Source organism: Gymnoscopelus braueri, assembly GCF_963280865.1.
Source record: "Gymnoscopelus braueri genome assembly, chromosome: 17".
Taxonomy (NCBI): Eukaryota; Metazoa; Chordata; class Actinopteri; order Myctophiformes; family Myctophidae; genus Gymnoscopelus; species Gymnoscopelus braueri.
In genome coordinates this window covers 50,231,010-50,253,145 of record NC_137617.1, presented here as the reverse complement: position 1 = coordinate 50,253,145, position 22,136 = coordinate 50,231,010, and the positions used below count along the sequence as shown (strand labels likewise).

The window sequence follows — 22,136 nt, the reverse complement described above, 5'->3', positions numbered from 1 at the left end:
AAAATTATGTTTTTATGTGGACACGCCTCCAGTTCATTAAGTATACCTGGTTCTCACCTTAGCACCTCCTCCACCACCTTAGCACCACCCACCTGTCCTAGTCCCTCCTCCTCCTCATGCCCACACCTGTTGTGTTATGATAATGAGGGGGAGGGTATGGCTTTGTGATGTCACTAAAGCGCTGTTTTTCTATTGGCACGTTTGACCCTCAAGGTTTCAGCCTCCAGGAAGAAACTCCAAATAGTCAGAGAAGACATAAAACACCATAAAAACACCACCGGGGGGCTTAATGAAGTTCTATCAACCTCATAGACACATGAAAAACAGAAAAAGTGCAAAAACATGGCACCAGCTCTTTAAGATTTCTTTGGCTATTCAAAAATAGCAGATCTACAAGCTCACAGCGCGGCACTCGGTGCCGCGCTGTGAGCATTTTTTGCTCAATCTTTGAATACATATATTTTTAAGCGAACATTTTTAACTGATGTTACAACTTATGGGGGTCCCCGGGACAACATATTTTGAGATGGGGGTCCACGGCCAAATACTTCTCATTTTGGGCGGTCCTTGACATGAAAAAGTTAGAGAACCACTGATATTATGGCAACATACGTTTTTTTCAAAAAGCTGTTGAAGACATTTGTAGAATCCCCCAGAAGCAAAGATTTGAGGTACAAAAAAAAATATATACTCAAAGATGTGCACACAATTTCCACCATGTCCCCCCAAAATAGCAGATCTACAAGCTCATAACGCGGCACTCGGCACACTGTTAAACATGTTTCACACCATCATAATTTGCGTTCTACTATATACTGTATATACTGCAGTATATATATGTATATACTGCAGTATATATATGTATATACTGCAGTATATATATGTATATACTGTATATACAGTACATTATAAACCCTGTATCTCCATATTTAAACCTTTAATGTATTTTCATAAATGACTGTCCTACTTCATCATGCAAGAGTCTCACACAAAAGTATTGACAATTGTCGATCTACCAGCTCACAACGTGTCAGGATGAGACACATTGTGAGCTTGTAGATCTGCTATTCTCACTATAAAAGAATAATAATAGTAATAATCCTGCAGATGATCTGTACAGAGACTTACTATAGTAGCTTTTGTATGAAAATATTATAATACTCAATATCTCTTTATTTGGACATGATTTACAATTATGAACAGTAAGTGTATGATATCTCCTACCACAGCTTGTGTGTGTATATATATATATATATATATATATATATATATAAAAATAGTGTTTGAGCATAATAATTGCAATATTAATAGTATTTATAGTATGTATAATAGTATTATTTGACTGTTTTCCAGGTGAAACAACAGCTGCAGACAGCATGTCTAAAGCAGACAGGATGTCCAGTGGAACCTCAGCTTCCATCAGAGGTGAGTTCTATTAAAACACATGAAACCAACAAACTGATACTGGTTTAGTCACATATGTGTCATTTTAGCATTGGCTATTCAAAAAGTAGCAGATCTACAAGCTCACTGCGCGTCACTTCGAGCCACGCTGCGAGTTCGTACATCTGCTATTTTTGAAAAATCTTGAAAGTTTTACAAATTCTATGAATAATTTAGAATTTGTTAACACAAATATTCCCTCCTGGGGGTCCCTGGCACAAAACATCTTCAGATGGTGGTCCACGGCCCTATATGAAGCCTAGCATCCCTATCCTGGGGAAATAACTGATCTACAAGCTCACAATGTGTCGCGTTGCACCGTGTTGTATGGTTGTAGATCTGCTATTTTGTGCTAATATATTTAGTGTAGAGTGAAAACAGGAGGAGGCCTAGTATAGTGCCCTGGGGGACTCCACTCAACTAAGTATAGTGTTGAAGTGGTTTAGTGGTTGAGGAACAAAGATACAATGTTTTAAAACATTTAAGTGAAAATAGCTGATATCTATCTATCTGTCTGTCTATGGTGGCAATTGGGACATTTCAGAAGGAACAAAGCTGATGGAGAAAACAGAAGACATGGTGACGAGGAACTTAAGAGTAGACAGCTCTGTCGGAGAACCAGGACACTTCAAGGTGGGATATGAGACGAGACACATGACACTGTTTGAGAAAACATTTACTGCTGAAGAATGATAAAGATGAATTATTAATCCCTGTGGGGGAATTCAGATGCTGTAGCAGCAACAGCTGTGAGTGTAAAACACAAGATAGGTACAGATAAGAGTAGAGAGATAAGAAAAGATACAATAAAAAAAATGATTATTAAATATATTGAATGGAACCGACAAGAAGAAGAATGAAAGAAGAGAGAGGAGAGGAGAGAGGAAGTTGTAGTTTGTAGTGACACAGACACTCGACCTAATGACCTGTCTGAGGGTTTGTCTCACTCATCTATCTCAGATATACAGTAGGACAAATGCATTATCTACTCAGAACTTTCTAAGGAAGTTATTATGCTCAAATAATATTGACATTTATTCATTAGGTCAAGCTACATAGGGAGCTGTTCATTAAGAATTGACAGTCCTTTGGGACAAAAGCTACACCTTTGATAGCCAAAGAGAATATAACTTTACACACTGTTCTTCTTTCAGAAAACATTTTTAATAACACATACAGTCAATTTACTGTATATTTCCAACACATCTGGTTCAGGGCAGCCTACTGATCATTCCCTCCAAATGTATTTATTGTTGATTTTATCATGACATTTGATCCATAATCCAGACATAATGCTTATCTTTTTTTTACAGATGATAGTTAATATTAATTTATGGTGTGGTTGTAAATTGTTTATGTATTATATTGTTCTACATACAGGAAAAGGAATATTGACGATAGCCTACTGTACTAGACTTTATCACATAGGCTACACAGTCTTTATTTACCCTATAGGGTGAAAGAGGGTTAGAACAGAGAGGGTGATAAGCCATATCAGATGATAACTGCTGTTCAGTATACTGTATATTGCAGGAAATCTAAGATATAAGAACATAACCTATATGTACAGTATTAGAATATAAGAACATAACCTACATGTACAGTATTACAATATATAATATACATTTAGATCTATCTGCACTTGACTTTGAATGAAGAGCATCTCTCATGTCTTATTCTTCTATTATAGAAGTTACAGTAGCAGACATATTGATCTAGACAAAGATACAGTAGACTTATTGATATCTGCCAGGGTGAAATCAATGTGAATCTGTGGATTTCAAACAGAAGTTTACCACAGTTTGGCCACCAGTCGTTGCTATTCTTACATATAGCAGCACTGTTTTCACATTATATAACAGTACTTTCATATCACTCTCTCATAGGTTATTTATTGTAGTTTTTCCTAGACTACTGTATATAATCGCTGAGCCCCCTATTTAGTTATATACTGAAACGTGTGTGTGTGTGTGTGTGTGTGTGTGTGTGTGTGTGTGTGTGTGTGTGTGTGTGTGTGTGTGTGTGTGTGTGTCCTGCAGAATGAATACGCACTGACTCATAACCCACGTGGGACGTGTATGATCATTAGCAACGAGATATTCTCTACGATGGAAAACCGAACAGGAAATCGGATAGATGAGGGTATGTATCCCTGCTTTAGTGATCAGATCTGATATCATACTGATAGAAGTCAACACTTGTCATCTATATTTGTGCTTTAATGATATATAAAAACATTATCTCTCTCTCCTTCCCTCTTTCTTTCCTTATCGTGTCACACAGAGGACCTGAAACAGGTGTTCTCCATGCTGGGCTTTGAGGTGAAGATACGCACCAACAAGACAGCAGATGACATCCGTTGTTTGATGAAAAAACTGGGAGGACAAGATTTCACGGAGGCAGATGCTTTGGTAGGTGGTTCTACATTTACAAAGAGGTGTCAGTCTTTCACTGTGCATTCCTGTTTTCACACATTCTACCTCTGACATTAGGTGGTGTGTGTGATGTCTCACGGGGACACGCAATGCGTGTTTGGTACGGATGGTGAGAAGGTGTTCCTCGAAGAACTGATGGAGCCCTTCAAAAGCAGGAAAGCCCCCACCTTGGCAGGGAAGCCCAAGCTGTTCTTCATCCAGGCGTGCCAGGGGGGAGACAAACAGGGGGGAGTGTTCCTGTCATCCCCGACACCGAGCACGGGTAAAATACAGGCAGACACAGACCTTAACCGTCCCAGACCCAGACGACATGTGATGGTCCCAGATGACGCAGACTTCCTGATAGGCATGGCGACCGTAAAGGGGTGTGTCGCCTTCCGTGACTGTACGAAAGGTTCCTTCTACATCCAGGCTCTGTGCAGACAGCTTAAAAGTGCAGCAGACAGGTGAGAGGGAGTTTCCAACAACTGTGTGTTTGAATTTACAAGCCTTTATGTCACCTGAAATAATGAATACATATTTGCAAATGTATTCACAAGCACTGAGAAGTGTTTTTCACGTCATCCTAAGAATAATAACGATATATAAGATTATCAGTGAAAGATTAAGGCTCTACTCTACTGTGTCCTAACAGAAAAAAAGACATTATTAGAGTCCTGACAGACGTGAACCGAGAGGTAGGCGATGGACAGGTTAAGGACGATAAAGGAGAGGACTACATACAAATGCCAGAAACTACGACCAGACTCACCAAGAAACTCAAACTCAACTTCATCTGAGACAACGAGGAGCGCGTGCATCAAGTCCTTGGATTGACAGTTTTCCAAGTGAATAAAACCTGTGTACAGAATGAACATAACTCAATCATTTTCTATTGAAAGTTATTTGAAGTGGGTCTTGCTGTATCTCACACATGACACGCAAAAGACGCAAATGCAATCCACATTGAGATGTGATGTTTAAACATGAACTAGGAAAGTGTGCTCCTCTGCACACATGTCTCTGCCAGGCCGGGTTGCCCTACGCACGGCCCGCACACTTTGGTATAGGCTATGAGAAATCTGACTTCATGATCACATGACTTCAGAGATAATGTGTAGTTTTGGACAAAACACAAAATGTCTGGCTTTATCACATAGGTTACCAAGTCTTTATTTACCCTGGGTGAAAGATTGTAGGAACAGAAAATATAGTCTCCAGCCTTAGGGATGCTGTGACCATTGATCATTATGATGTGATGAGAATACATGGCTCTGATGATGAATGTTGAATTTAAATGTGTTTTACATGGACTTTGGATTGTAGATTATGGATAGCAAGTATTTTTGTTTTGCCTAACTCAAATGAAAAACACTTTTGAGTCCACTCCTCTTGTTTTTTAAAAGTGCTACAGTGTAAATAGACATGGTTTTGACTTCACTTGACATATTATGAGTGAATAAAGTGCAGTTAAAGCAGCTAATTATTACATTTTTACAGCTCTACAAACAGGAAGTGATTAATGGTCTCTTGGAAAAGCCCAGTTATGTTGGTTGGTATTGTAACTATTAACTTCCTCTTATATTCTTTGAAATACGTCAATATGTCAGGGTCATGTTTGTACTCTTTTAAGAATTGTAATCTGTATGGTTCTATTGGTGGAATTAGACTGATACATTGAAATGTAATCTGTAAGGTTGTATTGTATAGAGTGGACTTGTTTGTAAATGATTGAACCAGTCTATAACAGTATGTATAATCAGATGCTATGCTAAAGTGCCTTCAATAAATACATAATCTAAAATTGTAATTATTGACTTGGTCACTATTCTTCACATCAAGGTGTTTCATATCTGTGGTGGATGAATGTTACTCCTGGTGAACAATATGACATATTGGGCAGCTTCAACATTCTGAAAGGCTGGCTCTATACAGTTTCATTTTGTCCACTAAGACTAAAAGACTAAGGTTTTTGACATTTAGTCGACTAAGACTAGACTAAGGCTAAACATTTTCAGAAGACTAAAGTAGGACTAAATCTAAATGGTGTGTTATTCAAAAGACTAAATCAAAATGCTGTCAAAATCAACACTGGCTCTATAGCCATAAACCAACATTTCCTTGTAGTAAATGTATTATGTTACAGAACATGTGGGAAACCAGTACGAGTGAGGAGAACGGAGCGGGAGTGCCCGTTTCCGGCCGGAGGGGGTAATACAAATAAAAAAAGAACCATGACGGTGAGCGGGAGGCCGAGGGGCCTGCAGCAAGAAAAAGACAGTGAAAATAGCCCCCATAGAACTTACCACATTTTCCCTAAAGCCCAAAAAAGTCACTTTCCATTTCATGGCACTCAAATCTAAGAAGGTCTATGAGGGAGAGAGAGAAGTGGTAGAAACCTGTACTTTGTGCAGGACTTGGATGAAGACAAGAAGCTGGAGGTCTTCAGTCATGAGTGGACACGTTTCCCAGCCTCCCTGTTGGAGCCAGATCCATCCCTTGACCAAGGTTATGCCATGCGTAGGGGAAGAAGGGAAGAAGGCTGACTACTTGGCTGCTATCAAGACTTCCCTTGGCAGCTCATAGAGAGAAGTGGACAGACTGCCACCGTTCAACAAGCCAAAAAATATACAATATTATTTTCACAATGTTTCCAGCAGAGTAGACCTCTCATTCAGTGGACTGTAACCAAATCAATATATAGAAAAAAAACAAGCAAAAATTATAGCATGCTATGTCAGGTTCTCTCCCATTTTGGGTGACTGGATCCCTGACTATAATTATGTGTTCATTTTGTCTGTCAGGATTGTGTTTTTAATGTTCTGTATGTGTCACTGTGACCCCACAGGGACTACAGATGTACATTGGCTCTTATATCTATCTATATCTGGTGCACAATGGGCCATATTTTCGCCATTGCCTTACCCATCCTCCCTAAACTTCTTTGCCATTTTTTACTATTTTTAAAAACATTTTCAAATAGTTCAAATAGCCAATCTACAAGCTCACAACATGTCGATGTAGATCGGCTAGTTGAACTAGTTGAACTATTTGATTTTCTTTTTTTAAATAGTAAAAAATTAGGGATAATGAGTAAGGCACTGGCAAAAATACTGTAGGGCCCTTACAAGTATTGTCCCTCTAATTGTCCCCCTTTTTTAAATAAATTAATACATTTAATTAAAATTGATAAAAAGTACATAAAGATACTTTTCCAATCCCTTTCCATGTCACATGGTGCAATTAATTATTTGCTAAAGATGTAAAGGCACTCAGGTGTCACAGTGGTAAAGTGCATGCCCACTACCACAGAGTCTGTGGCTTTGAAGCCAAATCAGCTGCATTTTCACAATATTTATCTGTGGAACCGAGTCAAACTAAATGTAATGCCTCAACTTTACCATTCCAAGTGCTTGTCAGGTTGACCTGGTTCAAATATGATTATTTTGGGGGGGGGCCCAGTTCAAATATGATTATGTTTGGGGGTCCCCAGTTCAAATATGATTATGTTTGGGGGTCCCCAGTTCAAATATGATTATGTTTGGGGGTCCCCAGTTCAAATATGATTATTTTGGGGGGTCTCAGCCTGATAAGTTGTAGAACCACTGTGTTAGAGTAAGTTGGTCTCCCTGCTCTTCTATAGACACATGTACATATTATTCATCATAATAGAGAAAATATCACCCATTCTCTTGATCATGATATGATTATCCAATCGGATTTAAAGTCATCATGAAATGGCTTTATTACTAAAGTTTTTTAAAAGTTTAGCTCAGAAACGAGGGTGTGTTTTGACGCAACCAATCATAAGTGTCAGCCAACGGTCCCATTCCCTCAGAGCTATGGGATCGCTGGACTCACACACACACACACACACACACACACACACACACACACACACACACACACACACACACTGCACTGATCAGAGAGCAGCTGAGGGACAGAGAGGGACTCAGGGCTCTTTAGTGTAGGTCTACTGCATTGTTTATTTCTCACCTCCAATGTTTTCAGATACATATTTTAATGTACTGTTTGAGTTTAAAACAAGTAATGCACCGTCTGACGTCATTTAGAGTTGATAAAGAACGTAGTAGACCTATTGTGTCTCCCTAATTAAAATCAGGTGTGAGTGGAGGAATGTGCAGCTATGGGAATCAAACAGGTGAATAAAATCAAGATTTATTTATATTCATAAAGGTCTTATCTATGTCAGTGGTTGCCAAACTGGGGGTCGGGGTCCCCAAATGATGTTAGTGGGGGTCTCCAGATGATTAGATTAAACAACATTGTTTTCTCACTCAACAGTAAACAGACCAACATACAGTATAAGTGTATACAGGGTATCTGCACATTTATAAAGTTACAATTTAAGGACTTTGATGACCTTTTTAATACCAAATTGGAAGATTTGTCAAATATTACATTAGAAAGAGTCAAACATTGTGAAACTAGCCGAACCACTAGGCTTGTAGATCAGCTATTTTCACAATATTTATCTGTGGAACCGAGTCAAACTCATGTCTACAATCCCAAGTGCTATTTCAATGATATATATATGATTTGAGGGGGGGGGGTCAAATATGATTACTTTATTATGATTTCTTAACTTTTTTGTTTGTTTTACAAGCATGATTCACGACCATCAACACAGACAACATCAACACCTATGAGTTGTATGATGACATCCTGTAGAAACGTGTGGACTTGGAGCTCTGTTATGATTATTACCATATCAGAATCAACTTTATGGTCACATGACAGGTTTATGAGAAGTGGGTGAAATGTGTTTTGTTTTGTTGTTTTCCTGCAGCATAAATACACAGTGGTAGAATTCTATAATGTTACCTCTGTTGTAGGATCAATGTACGACTTCTATATTGGTGTGTTACTGTATTAATGTAGGATTTCATAATGTTACCACTGTTAACTACAGGGGTTCCACTACCTAGCTCGAGACCCCTGTTTCCCCAAGAACCAAACTTACACAAAAACCTGACCATACAGTATGCCCATATATGGGCATATACTGATGACATCAAGGAACTCCATATACAGTATGAACGGGTACACGGGCAGACAGATGGTTTGATACAGTTGATAATTGTGTGTGAACTTTGATCCAGAGTTATTCCTTACAGCAGGTTAATGATTAAACATTGATTTAGAGTTATTCTTTATAGCAGGTTAGTCATTAAACAGGAATCACTTGTCAGTGCGTGTTGACGCTGGAAGAGCTGCTGTTTCTCTGCTTCATCAGGTGAGAACTAACTTTATCTTTAAATGCATAATTAGTTGATATTCAGTAAATCACATTAAGAGCTGCGTTTGTTCATGAATACTAACGAGACAACACAAGATAGTCCTTTATCAGTATTTATTAACCTCGTAAATACCTATATACATGGTTGTACGTCAGCAGCCGGAAATAGACGATCTACAAGCTCACATTGCGTCAGGTTTTCACTGAATGTTTGCCTATTATGACTTACCCAGAATCTGAATCAACTTTATTGTCACTCCACGGGTTTACAGGTGTAAAAAAAATATTTGAAAACTGTCTTCACGACAAAGAGACAATAGAGGAAAAATAGGGAATAAGAGGGAGTTTAAAACTGTCTTGATGACAAAGAGACAAGAGGAGAAAACCGTCCAATCAGCTGGGGCAGTGTGGGCGGGGCATCAAGGCCACTGTGGCCTCAGGGACATCATCAGGGTCAAAAGGTCAAACTGATTATGCTGCTTTTTATTCTACACAAATCAACATTTGACTCAGGACTTTCTACAAAGATTGGTCATTTCTAAATATCAATGAATTATTTTATGAAATATTTATATATTTATTTATTTATTCCACTGATTGCCAAATACTTAGTAGTTTTATTTGATAGCCTTCCTGCAGAGGCATTTGGTCTTAGTTTTCTCAAACAATTGACAACATAAAAGGTCATCATTTGTTCCTAAAATGGTTTAAAACAAGGTTAAAAACAGCAGCAGATGTGTCACGATCTTAACCTCTGCCCCTAGCTGTCCTGTGTGCCCTGTTGTGACTTGGCCCTGCTGCTCCCTGTCCAGTAACATGGCCATGTGTGTTCTCCCCTTTTGCCCTGCGTTCTCAGCTCCCTGCTGATTGACCTGAGTGGAGGACTCACCTGTGGGGGCCAAGTGAGCCCAGTTGGCAAACAAACTCCAGAGACTTAAAACATTGCCCAAGAGTTGATTTGTTGCTGGTTCATTGTTGTGTGCTTTATTTCTGTAATATTTAGAGTGATGTTTAGTGTTGTTTCTTGTAGTCCAGTGTTGTGCTTGTCTTTGTGAGCTTGTGATCCATGTGTTAGTCTTCAGGAGAGGAAGTTTTCATTAATTGTGATTCTTGCCTCCTGTGTTTGGTTTTGAGTTGAGTTCCCAGGTTTGAATTAAAAAAAAAAAACCATCAGATTTAGATTGTATGAGGTGAAAGTGGTGAAATATTACATCTTGTGATGGACACATCAACAGCCACACATGAAGGCAACACAAACCCTTTTTGTTCATTAATGTAGTTTATATTTGTTTTCAGTATTACATTATACATATTACAAACAAACGAGAATAAGTAACCCAAACACAACCAGTTTAAAATAATATAGTGTTAAGGTATTTTATCTGTGAGTTATTTAAGATTCAGTTTTCAGTGTTCATTGGCTGGTCAAGAGACCAGTTGATTGGCTGGTCAAGTAAGGGACCAGCTGATAGATGTGCTTATATATTTGGACTGTATGTTTCTTCTGCACTATGGGGAGGGACAGGGCTTTATTAGCTAGATTTAGTTTTTTGAATAATTTAAGTTGGATTGTAAGTTCATCATCTTAGTTAGTGTTGTATTGGTTTATGTTGTAGTTATTTGTAGTGTGTTTAAATGTCAGTCTTTGTCTACCCCCCTTTAGTGTGAGTAGTGGTCTGATCACCCATTATATAGAGTATGTTGGTATGTTCCTATAATGAGTCATTTTAGTAGGTCAGTCATAATGTGAGGTTGAGTTCTGTTCAGTCCCTTTATTTTGACCATTTTTGTGGGGCTCAGAATTATTGTTTGTAATATTTAAATAAGTCTCCCTGTGTGTCTCTCTCACCAACCATCTGGGTCCCTGACAGCTGACACATCTACTAACAACTTCTGCTGACATCACTCCCCCAGAGTTGGTGCCAAAGTGTCCTTGAGCAAGACGATGAACACCTAATTGCTCCTGATGAGCAGGTTGGTGCCTTGCATGGTTTCCTCTGCTGGCTGTGTGTGAATGTTTGTATGAATGAGTGAATGTAATGTAATGTTAAGTGCTTTGGATAAAGGCACTATATACATTCACCCCCCCCCCCTCTTCACCACAACACAACAGTCCTGCTAGCAGTCATATCAGAACTAAAACTAACAGCACAAAGGGTTAACATTGTGTTGAAGGTTTATCATCTTTTTATACTCCTGTACTTTACCTGTTGAACTGTTGACTTCATTTATTGTTTTATTGTGTCATTGACTCATTTAGTTTTCTGTCTGTATGGGTTTTACCATCACACTATAAAATCATAACCTTTGAAAGACGGGGTGAACCAATCACTGAGTAGTTAGGATGAGGACCATGTACTGTAGGCTCTACTGTCTGACAGTGAGTCCCTGGTTCAATTCCTGGGCCGGCTGGGTCATTTGCTGCATGTCACTATAGCTGTGGAAAGTAACCAAATACTGTTGTTTTTAGATACTTTGACCTAACTTGAGTATTTCCATTTTTTGATAATTCATACTTCTACTCCACTACATCTCAGAGGAGAATGATATTCTTTTTTACTCCACTACAATTACTTGAAACTAGTTACTATTTACTTTGCAGGTTTAGATTATAAAAAGGTACAATATAATTATGAGTAAACAGGTTGAAGTCAGTGAGGTGGAGCGGTTACTAGGCTCTCTTCCTGATAGTTAGTTAGCAGGCCTAGATAACATGGATAGTACTTTGCTGAGGATGACTTTTGTTGGTATCATAGCATCTCCTGTCTGTCATTATTATTTATAGATGTTTGTTTGGATGTGGGCCTATGTCCAAAGATTTGGAAGGAGGCTAAGGTTATTCCTTTACCTGTAAGGATACCAAATCAGCTTTTAATGAGGGGAACTTTCAGAGTTCCTTTACGGCTTTGCTTCCCAGCGAATATCTCGTTGTTAATGATCAAACACGTCCCACGTGGGTTATGAGTCAGTGTGTAGAATTCAGTCTGCAGGACACACACACGCACGCGCGCGCGCACGCATGGCGCATGCATGTGTGCGCGCACACACACACACACACACACACACACACACACACACACACACACACACACACACACACACACACACACACACACACACACACACACACACACACACACACACACACACACACACACACACACACACACACAATAAAGTATTTTATATGTTTTGAGTAAAATCATAGAAAAGTTGGTGCATGCACAAATTCAAGCTTATTTTGTATTTTTGTATACAAACACCTGCATTTACAGTAAATTAACTAAATAAATAATCAAAGATTGTATTTAACACTGTAAAGTATTTTTCTCTTTTTGTTTATTGTTATTTGTATGTAATTGCAGCAATTTTTATTTGTTAGTTTCCAATATGTACTGACATTTAATCATTTTGTATTTGTAATTGTTTTTATGTGGACCCAGGAAGACTAGCTGGTTGCTATGGCACCAGCTAATGGGGATCCTTCATACAATCAACAACAACAAAACATCTAAACATACATACACAACAACATACACAAGGCACATTTCAACTACAAAACAATAAGTTTTGTTTTTGTACAGCTGTACTGTACTGTATCACTCTTACAAACACTTACAATAAAAATATTACTTGCATAAAACAATCCACGTCAATGCCGTATCAACTTTTAAATGAGCCTATAAATGTATACTGTATCTTATCTTGTCTGATATGCAGCACTCCATAGGTCACTGATAAAACACATTGCATTATGTTATATAAATATGGAATCAAGGTTGACTGTTTCACTGTTACATTATAAACATAAAACATTTGAGTACATACGGATGGAGGAATGCAGATAGTACTCAAATGGTAAATATGAATTACTAATTGGAGTCGAGTTAAATATTTTTTTCTCAAAACCATTAACATGGCAGCCTTTTAGAATGTGCCTCATTTAGTTTTCTTTGAGGACTTGGCGGGCCGGATTGAGATGGTCAAAGGGCCGGGTCCAGCCCTCGGGCCGTATGTTGCCCATGTGTGCCTTAACGTCAGCTAGTCTTCCTGGGGTCCAAGCATAGAGTTAAAGGGATATTTCACTTTCAAAAAAACTTTGGGTCATTTTATCATCTACTCAGGCTTTTGTGAGCCCCCCAGACAGTTTTTAAGTTGCTTGATTCACTATTTAGATATTTGATATTCATTTTATCAGACACGCCCCCTTCCTATACAAACCCATTATAACTTCAAAACTAAATTTGTAACATGTTAGATTCATCAAAAACACCCGTCCTTGGTTCTGGTGACTCACCCTGCCCTCCTAATACGCGAGGGGGCCATTACTTTTTTCTTTTCTTTTATTCTATTTTGTTATTGTATTTAATTTTTTTCATCTTCCAAAAACTATTAAAAATAAATGAAAAAAGTTATCGAAAGAACACGGCCCCCTCACGTATTAAAATCACCCCTTCTTCGGGTTGGAAAGTGTGATGGGCGTAGCCTATTTGTGGCCACTGTGACACGTTCTGCGTCACAGAGGTGACGCGTTTTACGTCACAGAAGTGCGCGGCCCCGTGTGCAAGCTTGTGCGCAAGCTCGTGAGTCGAGCCCATCGTTTTCGCTCGTACATTGTGCAGTGGCCCCATCCGTTTAAGCTGCAGTACCTATGAATGGCCAGCATGTCCAATGCGCTTCAATGCAACCACTGGGTTCTGGGGGCTTGGGTCCAAGACATTAACATACATTTACAAAAATATGTGTATTACAAAAAAATACTAAAAACGGCAACAAAAAAAAACATTTCGAGTATCACATAAAAAGAGATACCAACAGGGATACAATAGATTTAAAAAGTAGCACTATCAATCTGGTATGTAAGAAAATATGTTATTGTATGTTTTGAGTGTACAGTATATGAAGTCAAAGTTTCCTTTTAAAACAGGCTTTTTTCTGGTGTTACGAGTCTCACTTGGAAGACTATTCCAAAGTACAATTGACCATAAAATGCAGCGCTCTCCATGGAATTGGACTTTGGTAGAGATAGAGTTATCTGTCCATCACTCGCCCCACGAGTGATATGGTTTACATAGAAAGGTAAATGTCTATGCTATTGTTTTAATGTTTATGATATGGTTTACATGTGTTTACATATAAAGGTAATGGCTATGCTATTGTTTATGCAAACAAACAGTGCAAAGTGCTGCTAAATGTATTTGAGGTTTTCAATATAAAAGTTGGTGAAATGTTTTCAGTGTGTAATACTATGTATCAGTACTTTATGAACATTTCACCACATGTTGGAGATCTATTAAGAGGTATGAGAGGCAGCAGTGGCTCAGGAGGTAGAGCGGCTGGTTGGGAATAGGAAGGTTCCTGGTTTGATCCCCAGCTCCCCCTGGGTTAGTGTTGAAGTGTCCTTGAGCAACACACTGAACCCCTAACTGCTCCTGATGAGCAGCTTGGTGCCTTATATGGTTTCCTCTCTGCTGAATGGATGAATGTAATGAACATTGTAAAGAGCTTTGGATAAATTATATATAAAGTTACCAACACTCCCCGCTTCCAGGCGCCGCCCCCAGCCTGTAGGAAAACGTGCAGTGACAAATATCGCCCTCCTCCCCACCCGGCTTCCCTTCCACAAACCCCAAACACGGGCCAATTGTTTTCGTAAAGACGCTCAACAAAGCCGGATTAACCGCAGCTATTTACTGTGCCACCTAAGCGGTACATGCATTGTACATAAAAAAAAATTAATAATACAGCACATTATTTTCTAATGATGTCATGTGTACATATGATCAGATGTTATTTATGTCATGTGTTCATACAGTATGATCACATGTTATTTATGTCATGTGTTCATACAGTATGATCACATGTTATTTATGTCATGTGTTCATACAGTATGATCACATGTTATTTATGTCATGTGTTCATACAGTATGATCACATGTTATTTATGTGTGTGAATCTAGTTTAACAACCTCACTCTGTGTCTCCACCCAGCTCACCACTTCATCTGACCAGAACTACAAATCCCAGGACTACAAGGACCATGAACAGACAGGATTAATGACAGGTAAGGACTGCACCAGAACACCTTTTACATTGTACAATAGAACTGGGTTGGCAACCTTAAGCACGGGTGCCACCATTGGCACAGGAGAGGATAATCACTGGCACACTGGCGAGAGTGTGAGAGAGAGGAAGATGGAGTGGGGGTCTGGGAGATAGGTGGGATACTGCTCTGAGTCTAATGACTTATAGATTTTACTTATTACTTATAAAGCCCTGCATGGGCTGGCCCCTACCTATATCTTTGATATGCTGTCCCCTCGTAATTGACGAACGAGCTAACGCTAGTTGCTTGTTTCTCTCCCAGAACCTGGCAACTTGGTGTTGCCATGTTGAGAAACAAGCAACTAGCGTTAGCTCGTTCGTCATTAGCGGTAGCCTCTCAGGAACTTTCACTGCATGTTTGACTATCATAAGACTCCACAATGAGTAGTAGTAGAGAAAAAAATAACTTTGCATCGGTTATAATAGACGAATTTCCCTATGACACGCGCTCCCATTATGACAACGGAGGGGGTTGAAAATATGACGACAGGGGAATAACTGGAAATAAACAATGCCACTGTTTACGTCGGTAGGTGAGTAACGACACATCAAAGATAACACTTAAAATGTCCGGAATTCTCCTTTAATGATCAAACACCTTCTAACTCCACTTGAGCTGTATTTGGCTAAAGTGATGATAATATAAAGACACATTCAAGTATCTGACAAAGTAGGCTACAACTTTGATGAGGCAGTATTGTATTGTTCTAAAAACATGATTTTGTTTTTCCCTGAAAAGTTATATATTATATTTTGGACATAGCTGGTTTCTGCCCGACAGCAGAGATATATAAAGGACTTATAATGATATAACTGTACTGTATCAACAATGACATGTTGTGATGTCATCAGGCGTACATGTATGAGATTAACACAGTGTGTACTTTAGTATCAACAATGACATGTTATGATGTCATCAGTGTGATATTAACACAGTGTGTACTTTAGTATCAACAATGACATGTTATGATGTCATCAGTGTGATATTAACACAGTGTGTACTTTAGTATCAACAATGAGGTGTTGTGATGTCATCAGGTGTACATGTGTGATATTAACACAGTGTGTACTTTAATTATCCACAGCACATGAATGATTGACACTTTCCTCTTGATTGACAGGAATCACTTGTCAGTGCATGTTGACACTGGAGGAGTGAAGTTTACAGTCTGGACTCATTTCTTCAACACTTTAATAAGGTAAACACTCTGAGTGACACAAAGCTTACTAATCTGTCAACATATCATTACTAATGTCATTAAATGAAGTTACAGAAGTGTTTTTATAGGTAAATACATCAGATTATAGTAAATGATGGATGTACAGTTTACTGTACTGTACAGTCATCCAGTTATGAACTGTTCTCTCTGCTAGTGTGTCAAACTGTACCGGAGCATCAGACTCACCATCACTTTATGTCTCCACAACATTAGACTAATGAAATAAAATAAAATAATATAATCTAACAGCTCTCAATCCAGTGACTGACAGGAATGTTAATATTGCCAATTTGTACGGCTATTTATTTTTTCTGGCCCAAAAATATGGAAGGTCAAAATGTCCACTAATAGATAAGAATGAATGGATTCCTAAAAAACCTACTGAACACATTCCTGCTCTCTGGATGATGAATACTAACCATCACCTTGTCTCTGGTGCCACCTTCAGGCCAAAGTATCAATTTCACATACAAGATATCTGATAATCTATTACATCTGCCTGGAATGAGTGTTTAAAGTATTTTCTTGTCATTACTGATTCATGCTTTCTTACAATTATTGTTATTTATTGGTGACTCTATTAATGTAGAGTGTTGTGTTACTATATTGTTACCTCAGCTGCCCATCATTGTTTAAATAAAGGTTGATGATACAGTAGGTGGTTTACATTAATGTCATGTTAATTTATGGTGTTTCCAGTTGGCTACAATGTCTTCCAAATGGAGGAAACGACAGCAGAGTGGGATTCAGACCAGCAGCTCATCAGCAGGTAAAACATTATGGACTATTTTCATAGAAGCATTCAATCATGGAGGTGTGTGTGTGTGTGTGTGTGCGTGTGTGTGTGTGTGTGTGTGTGTGTGTGTGTGTGTGTGTGTGTGTGTGTGTGTGTGTGTGTGTGTGTGTGTGTGTGTGTGTGTGTGTGTGTGTGTGTGTGTGTGTGTGTGTGTGTGTGTGTGTGTGTGTGTGTGTGTGTGTGTGTGTGTGTGTGTGTGTGTGTGTGCGCGATCAAAGATCACAGGGGGGGCGTGAGGTCCAAAATGTTGCACATGAGTTTTACTCTTCCAGTTTTAAGCCATTGTAAAAATATCCAATCAGAGCTCTATAGTAGCACCAGGGTTGCTACATTGGACACAGGTCAGGTCCATAAAGGCCTTACACACTAAACCTTGTTATCAGAGCAGAGCAGAACTACAGACTATAAGAGGAATGGTGTCAGGAGATCAGTCTGTTAAAAGGTGTGTAAAAGTTGCTGTTACAACTCTCTCCACACACATCAACAGTAGGACTACTAGTATGATGTTAAACATAATGACTTAACGTTCACTTTTCAACAACAAACACATGAACATGTGACACAATACACACATGATTCAATCATTAGAGAAATCAGCAGGGGGCTTACAGGACATACTGTAGGCACAAGGTCAGTGGTGGAAAGTAACTAAGTACATTTACTCAAGTACTGTACTTAAAGGGCAAGACCACTTTGGTAGAGGTTTGGGTTGTGTAGTTACCATGCCATGATGTAACTCCAAAGGTGGACAAGAAATCAAACATAATTTTTCCATTGATTAGAAATTGATAATTCAAATGTTGCTCCTCATTGATTTACATTGTAAGGTAAAACAGCTCTCAAAGTCACTCTTTTACACAAACAAAGTTGATTCAGACAATATAGAACATGGTCTTGCCCTTTAAGTACAATTTTGAGGTATTGCTACTTTACTGGAGTATTTCCAATTTTCGATAGTTTTACTTCTACTCCACTACATCTCAGAGGCAAATATTGTACTTTTACTCCACTACAATTACTAGAAAACTTTAGTTACTAGTTACTTTGTAGATTTTGATTATTATTACAAAACATACATTAACCACTTCAACCCTGTATACATTTCGGCCATTTGAAAATAGCAGATCTACAAGCTCACAATGCGTTGCGATGCGACGCATTGTGAGCTTGTAGATTATAATGCATTTGAAAATATGCTTCTAAAGCATTACAGACATGGGATGCATAGCAAGCGTTACTGCAATGTTTACTCCACTACAATTATTTGAAAACTTAGTTACTATTTATTTTGCAGATTTCGATTATTGCAATTTAAAATATTACAAAATATACATTAACAGGCAATGCAATTTTATTTGTGAAGCTCATTTCAACAAGACAAGCATTACGACATCAAGACACAGCTAAATAAACACATTATAAAAGCACTTTTGAATATAATAAAGTAAAAAATATGTCAAAATAAAAAGAGTTGAAATACAATGCAGAAGAATGATTAAAAAACCTCAATAAAAGACACTTAAGCCCTATTTAATACTTCAGCCACTCAAAATAGCCGATCTACAAGCTCACAACGCGTCGCATCGCTACACGCTGTGAGCTAGTAGATCTGCTATTTTCAAAAAGGTTTGACAAAAACATTTGTGAAGTTGTAACGGTCAGATATTATATATTTGACTATTACTAATTTTTAAATCACGGGTTGTGAATGATCTCTTCAGATACAATTGATTAGGCTGAGAGTAGTGCACTTCAATAAATATACAGCAAATAAACACAGCCAGAAATAAAGCACGAAAGTTTGTGTCAATTTTAACCCTTTTATCTACTCCTTAATGACAGGAAAATAATACATGCATTGCCCAAATATAGCAGATCATGAAGCGGCCGACGGTAAAGTCCGCGTCTCGCGCACGCTCGCGCGCACGCTCCTATTGTTCCAATATAGTTCCGTGTAGCGTCTCCAAACGCTCCCCAAACAGCACGAAAAAAGTAATCCAAAAGAAATCCAAAAGATACTTAATCCACTCCAGAAGCGGTATAATCCAAAAAGCTCGGATCTCCACGGAGAAAAGAAAAGTAACCCACACTGGATATAAACAAAATATAAACGGTCTCACCAGTCAGAAGAATGTCCCGCAGCTCTTCCCTTTAAACGGTGAGTATTGACAGTTAATGTGGCCTTTGCTATTTTCCACCTATAGCTTAGAACTAGACAAATAAATAATCAAACTGGACCAGGTCTCCCGTGGACTCCCTGTCGGTTTGTTGTCTCGTTTCGGGGCCGCGAGCCGGCAGCTTCCGCACGCTATATGGTGCGTCAGTCATTCCAGACAGACCCGTCAATCAATGTCAATCAATCAATCACAATACATCAAAATCAAAGCATAAACATTTAAACCCCCCAAACAATAACAAAATGAAACATAGACATCACAAAAGATAGGACCTTACCCTTAAAGGATGGCGTTAAATTAAGGAATATTTTAATTCATAGGCATAAACTTTTAAATGCCATTATAAAACTAAATCCTCTTTTACACATGTGTGGCAGCGCTACATAGACCCCCCCTCCAGCCAGCGGCTTCTAGGGTGAGGTGCCATAGAACTTTTTTATGTTGACCACATTTATTGTGTCCTGTTTATCAGGTGGGTTATTCCATCCTATTCGGTAATTTACCGGCCCTAATTTTCTCAGTATTTTAGCTGGCCCTTCCCACTTCGGCGCAAGCTTAGCTGAGAACTTGTCAATGGCTTTTGAGAGAGGATGCGTCCTGACCCAGACTAGGTCACCCGGCTGGAAGTGCGCATCTTTCCTGCGGGCATTATAATACCTAGCTTGTCTAGCCTGGTGCACACCCACTCTCCTCCTGACCTCCTCCGCCATCTTCTGCTGTCTCTCCACCAGATCGTAAGCGGCTTGCTGTTCAGGAGATGGTGGTTTGTTTATCAGCCTCTCCAGTGGTCCTTGGAGCTTCCTGCCCAAGGCAAGCTCAGCAGGGACTTTGCCTGTAGTCTCCTGTTGGGCGGTGTTGAGGGCAAAACGGAACTCCGGTAGCCACTGGTCCCAGGTGTTATGATGCTGGCCGACGAATGATGCAATCATGGTTTTCAGTGTCCGGTTGACACGCTCTGTAAGATTAGTTTGCGGATGGTAACTGGTGGTGAGCTTCTGGACAACACCCCAAGCCTTGCAGAGGTCCATCAGCAAGTTGGCAGTGAATTGCGGTCCTCTGTCCGAAACCAGGTACAATGGCACACCCCAGCGGGTGAAGATTTCCTCCCTGAGGATCTTGATGAGACGAGGTGTTTTGCTGTCTCTCAAGGGGAACATCTCCACCCACTTGGAGTAATAGTCCACCACCACCAGAAGGTAACAGTTGCCGCTCTTGCTCCTTGGGAATGGTCCCATGAGGTCGATTCCGAGCATCACCCCGGGTGCGGTGACTTGGGTGCTCTGCAGTAACCCTGACGGCTTAGTGTTGTCAGCCTTGTACTGCTGACAGGTGGCACAGGTCTTCGTATGATCCCATACGTCTTTACGGACATTTGCCCACCAAGCCACCTCCAGAACTCTCAACAGGGTCTTCAGCCTGCCCAGATGGCCACCCAAAGGATTGTCATGGAAGTACCGAAGGAATTCTGGCACCAGAGACTGAGGAACAACCAACTGCCATTTTTCTCCCTGGTTTTTCACCGGAACTCTTCGGTACAATACCCCTTGGTGTTCGAAGAAACCGATGCGATCCGGCGGAGATGTTGACTGACCGATGTCCCTCCTCAAGTCACATACTACCTGGTCCTTCTCCTGTGCCTGGGCCAATTCTGCCAAGGTGGTCGGTAGGTCAGAGTGGCTTTTGGAGGAGATGACCAGACAGGGTGATGAGTGAATAGAGAGTGGTTCATAGGCTCTGGACAGTGCATCCGGGGCGGCGTTCAGACAACCCTTCCGATAATGAACCTTGAAGGTGAATTGCTGCAAACGGAGTATCCACCGAGTCAGCCGAGATGTGGTCTTCGGACAGTTGAAAGCCCATGACAGTGCAGCGTGGTCGGTGAAGACATTGAACTCTGGTCCCTCCAGATAGTGCCTCCATTTTTCCACCGCCCAGACCACTGCCAGGCACTCCTTCTCCGAAGTGGAATAATTCCGCTCTGGGCCTCGGAGTCCCCTCGACGCGTAAGATATTACGTGCTCACCATCCTCGGTGATTTGGGAGAGGATGGCTCCGAGACCCACTTCGCTGGCGTCCGTATGTACCTGGAATGGCAGGGCGGTATTGGGTTGAGCCAACACCGGTGTACTCTGCAACGCCTGTTTCAGAGCGTCCATGCTGTCTTGGCACTCCATGGTCCAGTTCCATTCCACTCCCTTCCTCTTGAGGTTGTTTAGTGGAGCTGCCATGTCCGCAAACCGGGGTATGAATTTGTGATACCATCCCGCAAGCCCCAAGAAACGCTGTACGGCTTTTAGGTCCCGAGGGACAGGGTAGTCCGACACAGCTTGGGTCTTGGATGGATCGACCTCCACGCCTCGGTTGGAGACAATGTGTCCAAGAAACTTCAGTTCTCGCTTGAAGAAGTGGCACTTTTTCATGTTGAGGCTGAGATTGGCAGCATGCAACTTCTGAAAGACAGATTCTAAGTCCCGAAGATGCTGCTCTTTGGAGCGAGAATACACAATGATGTCATCAATGTACACAAAGCATAGCTTTCCTCTCAACTCCGCCAAGACCCTCTCCATCAAACGTTGAAAGGAGGCTGCCGCATTCCGCAGACCGAATGGCATGGCCTTAAACTGGAACAGGCCAAGCGATGTTATGAAAGCAGTCTTCGGCTTGCTCTCCTCTGCCATTGCCACCTGCCAGTAACCAGACTGCAAGTCCAAAGAACTG

General features: G+C 40.0%; 1 protein-coding gene across 1 annotated transcript in view; it reads left to right on the top strand.

Annotated features, from left to right (window-relative positions):
* Nucleotides 1–1,393: 1,393 nt before the first annotated feature.
* LOC308105472 (GTPase IMAP family member 8-like) overlaps nt 1,394–22,136 on the top strand; it is a 166,552-nt gene continuing 145,809 nt past the window's right edge. The window contains exon 1 of the mRNA XM_080456203.1: nt 1,394–1,425. Coding sequence (XP_080312329.1) covers nt 1,395–1,425 — 31 coding nt within the window. The 5' untranslated portion in view covers nt 1,394. The remainder of the gene's footprint in view (nt 1,426–22,136) is intronic.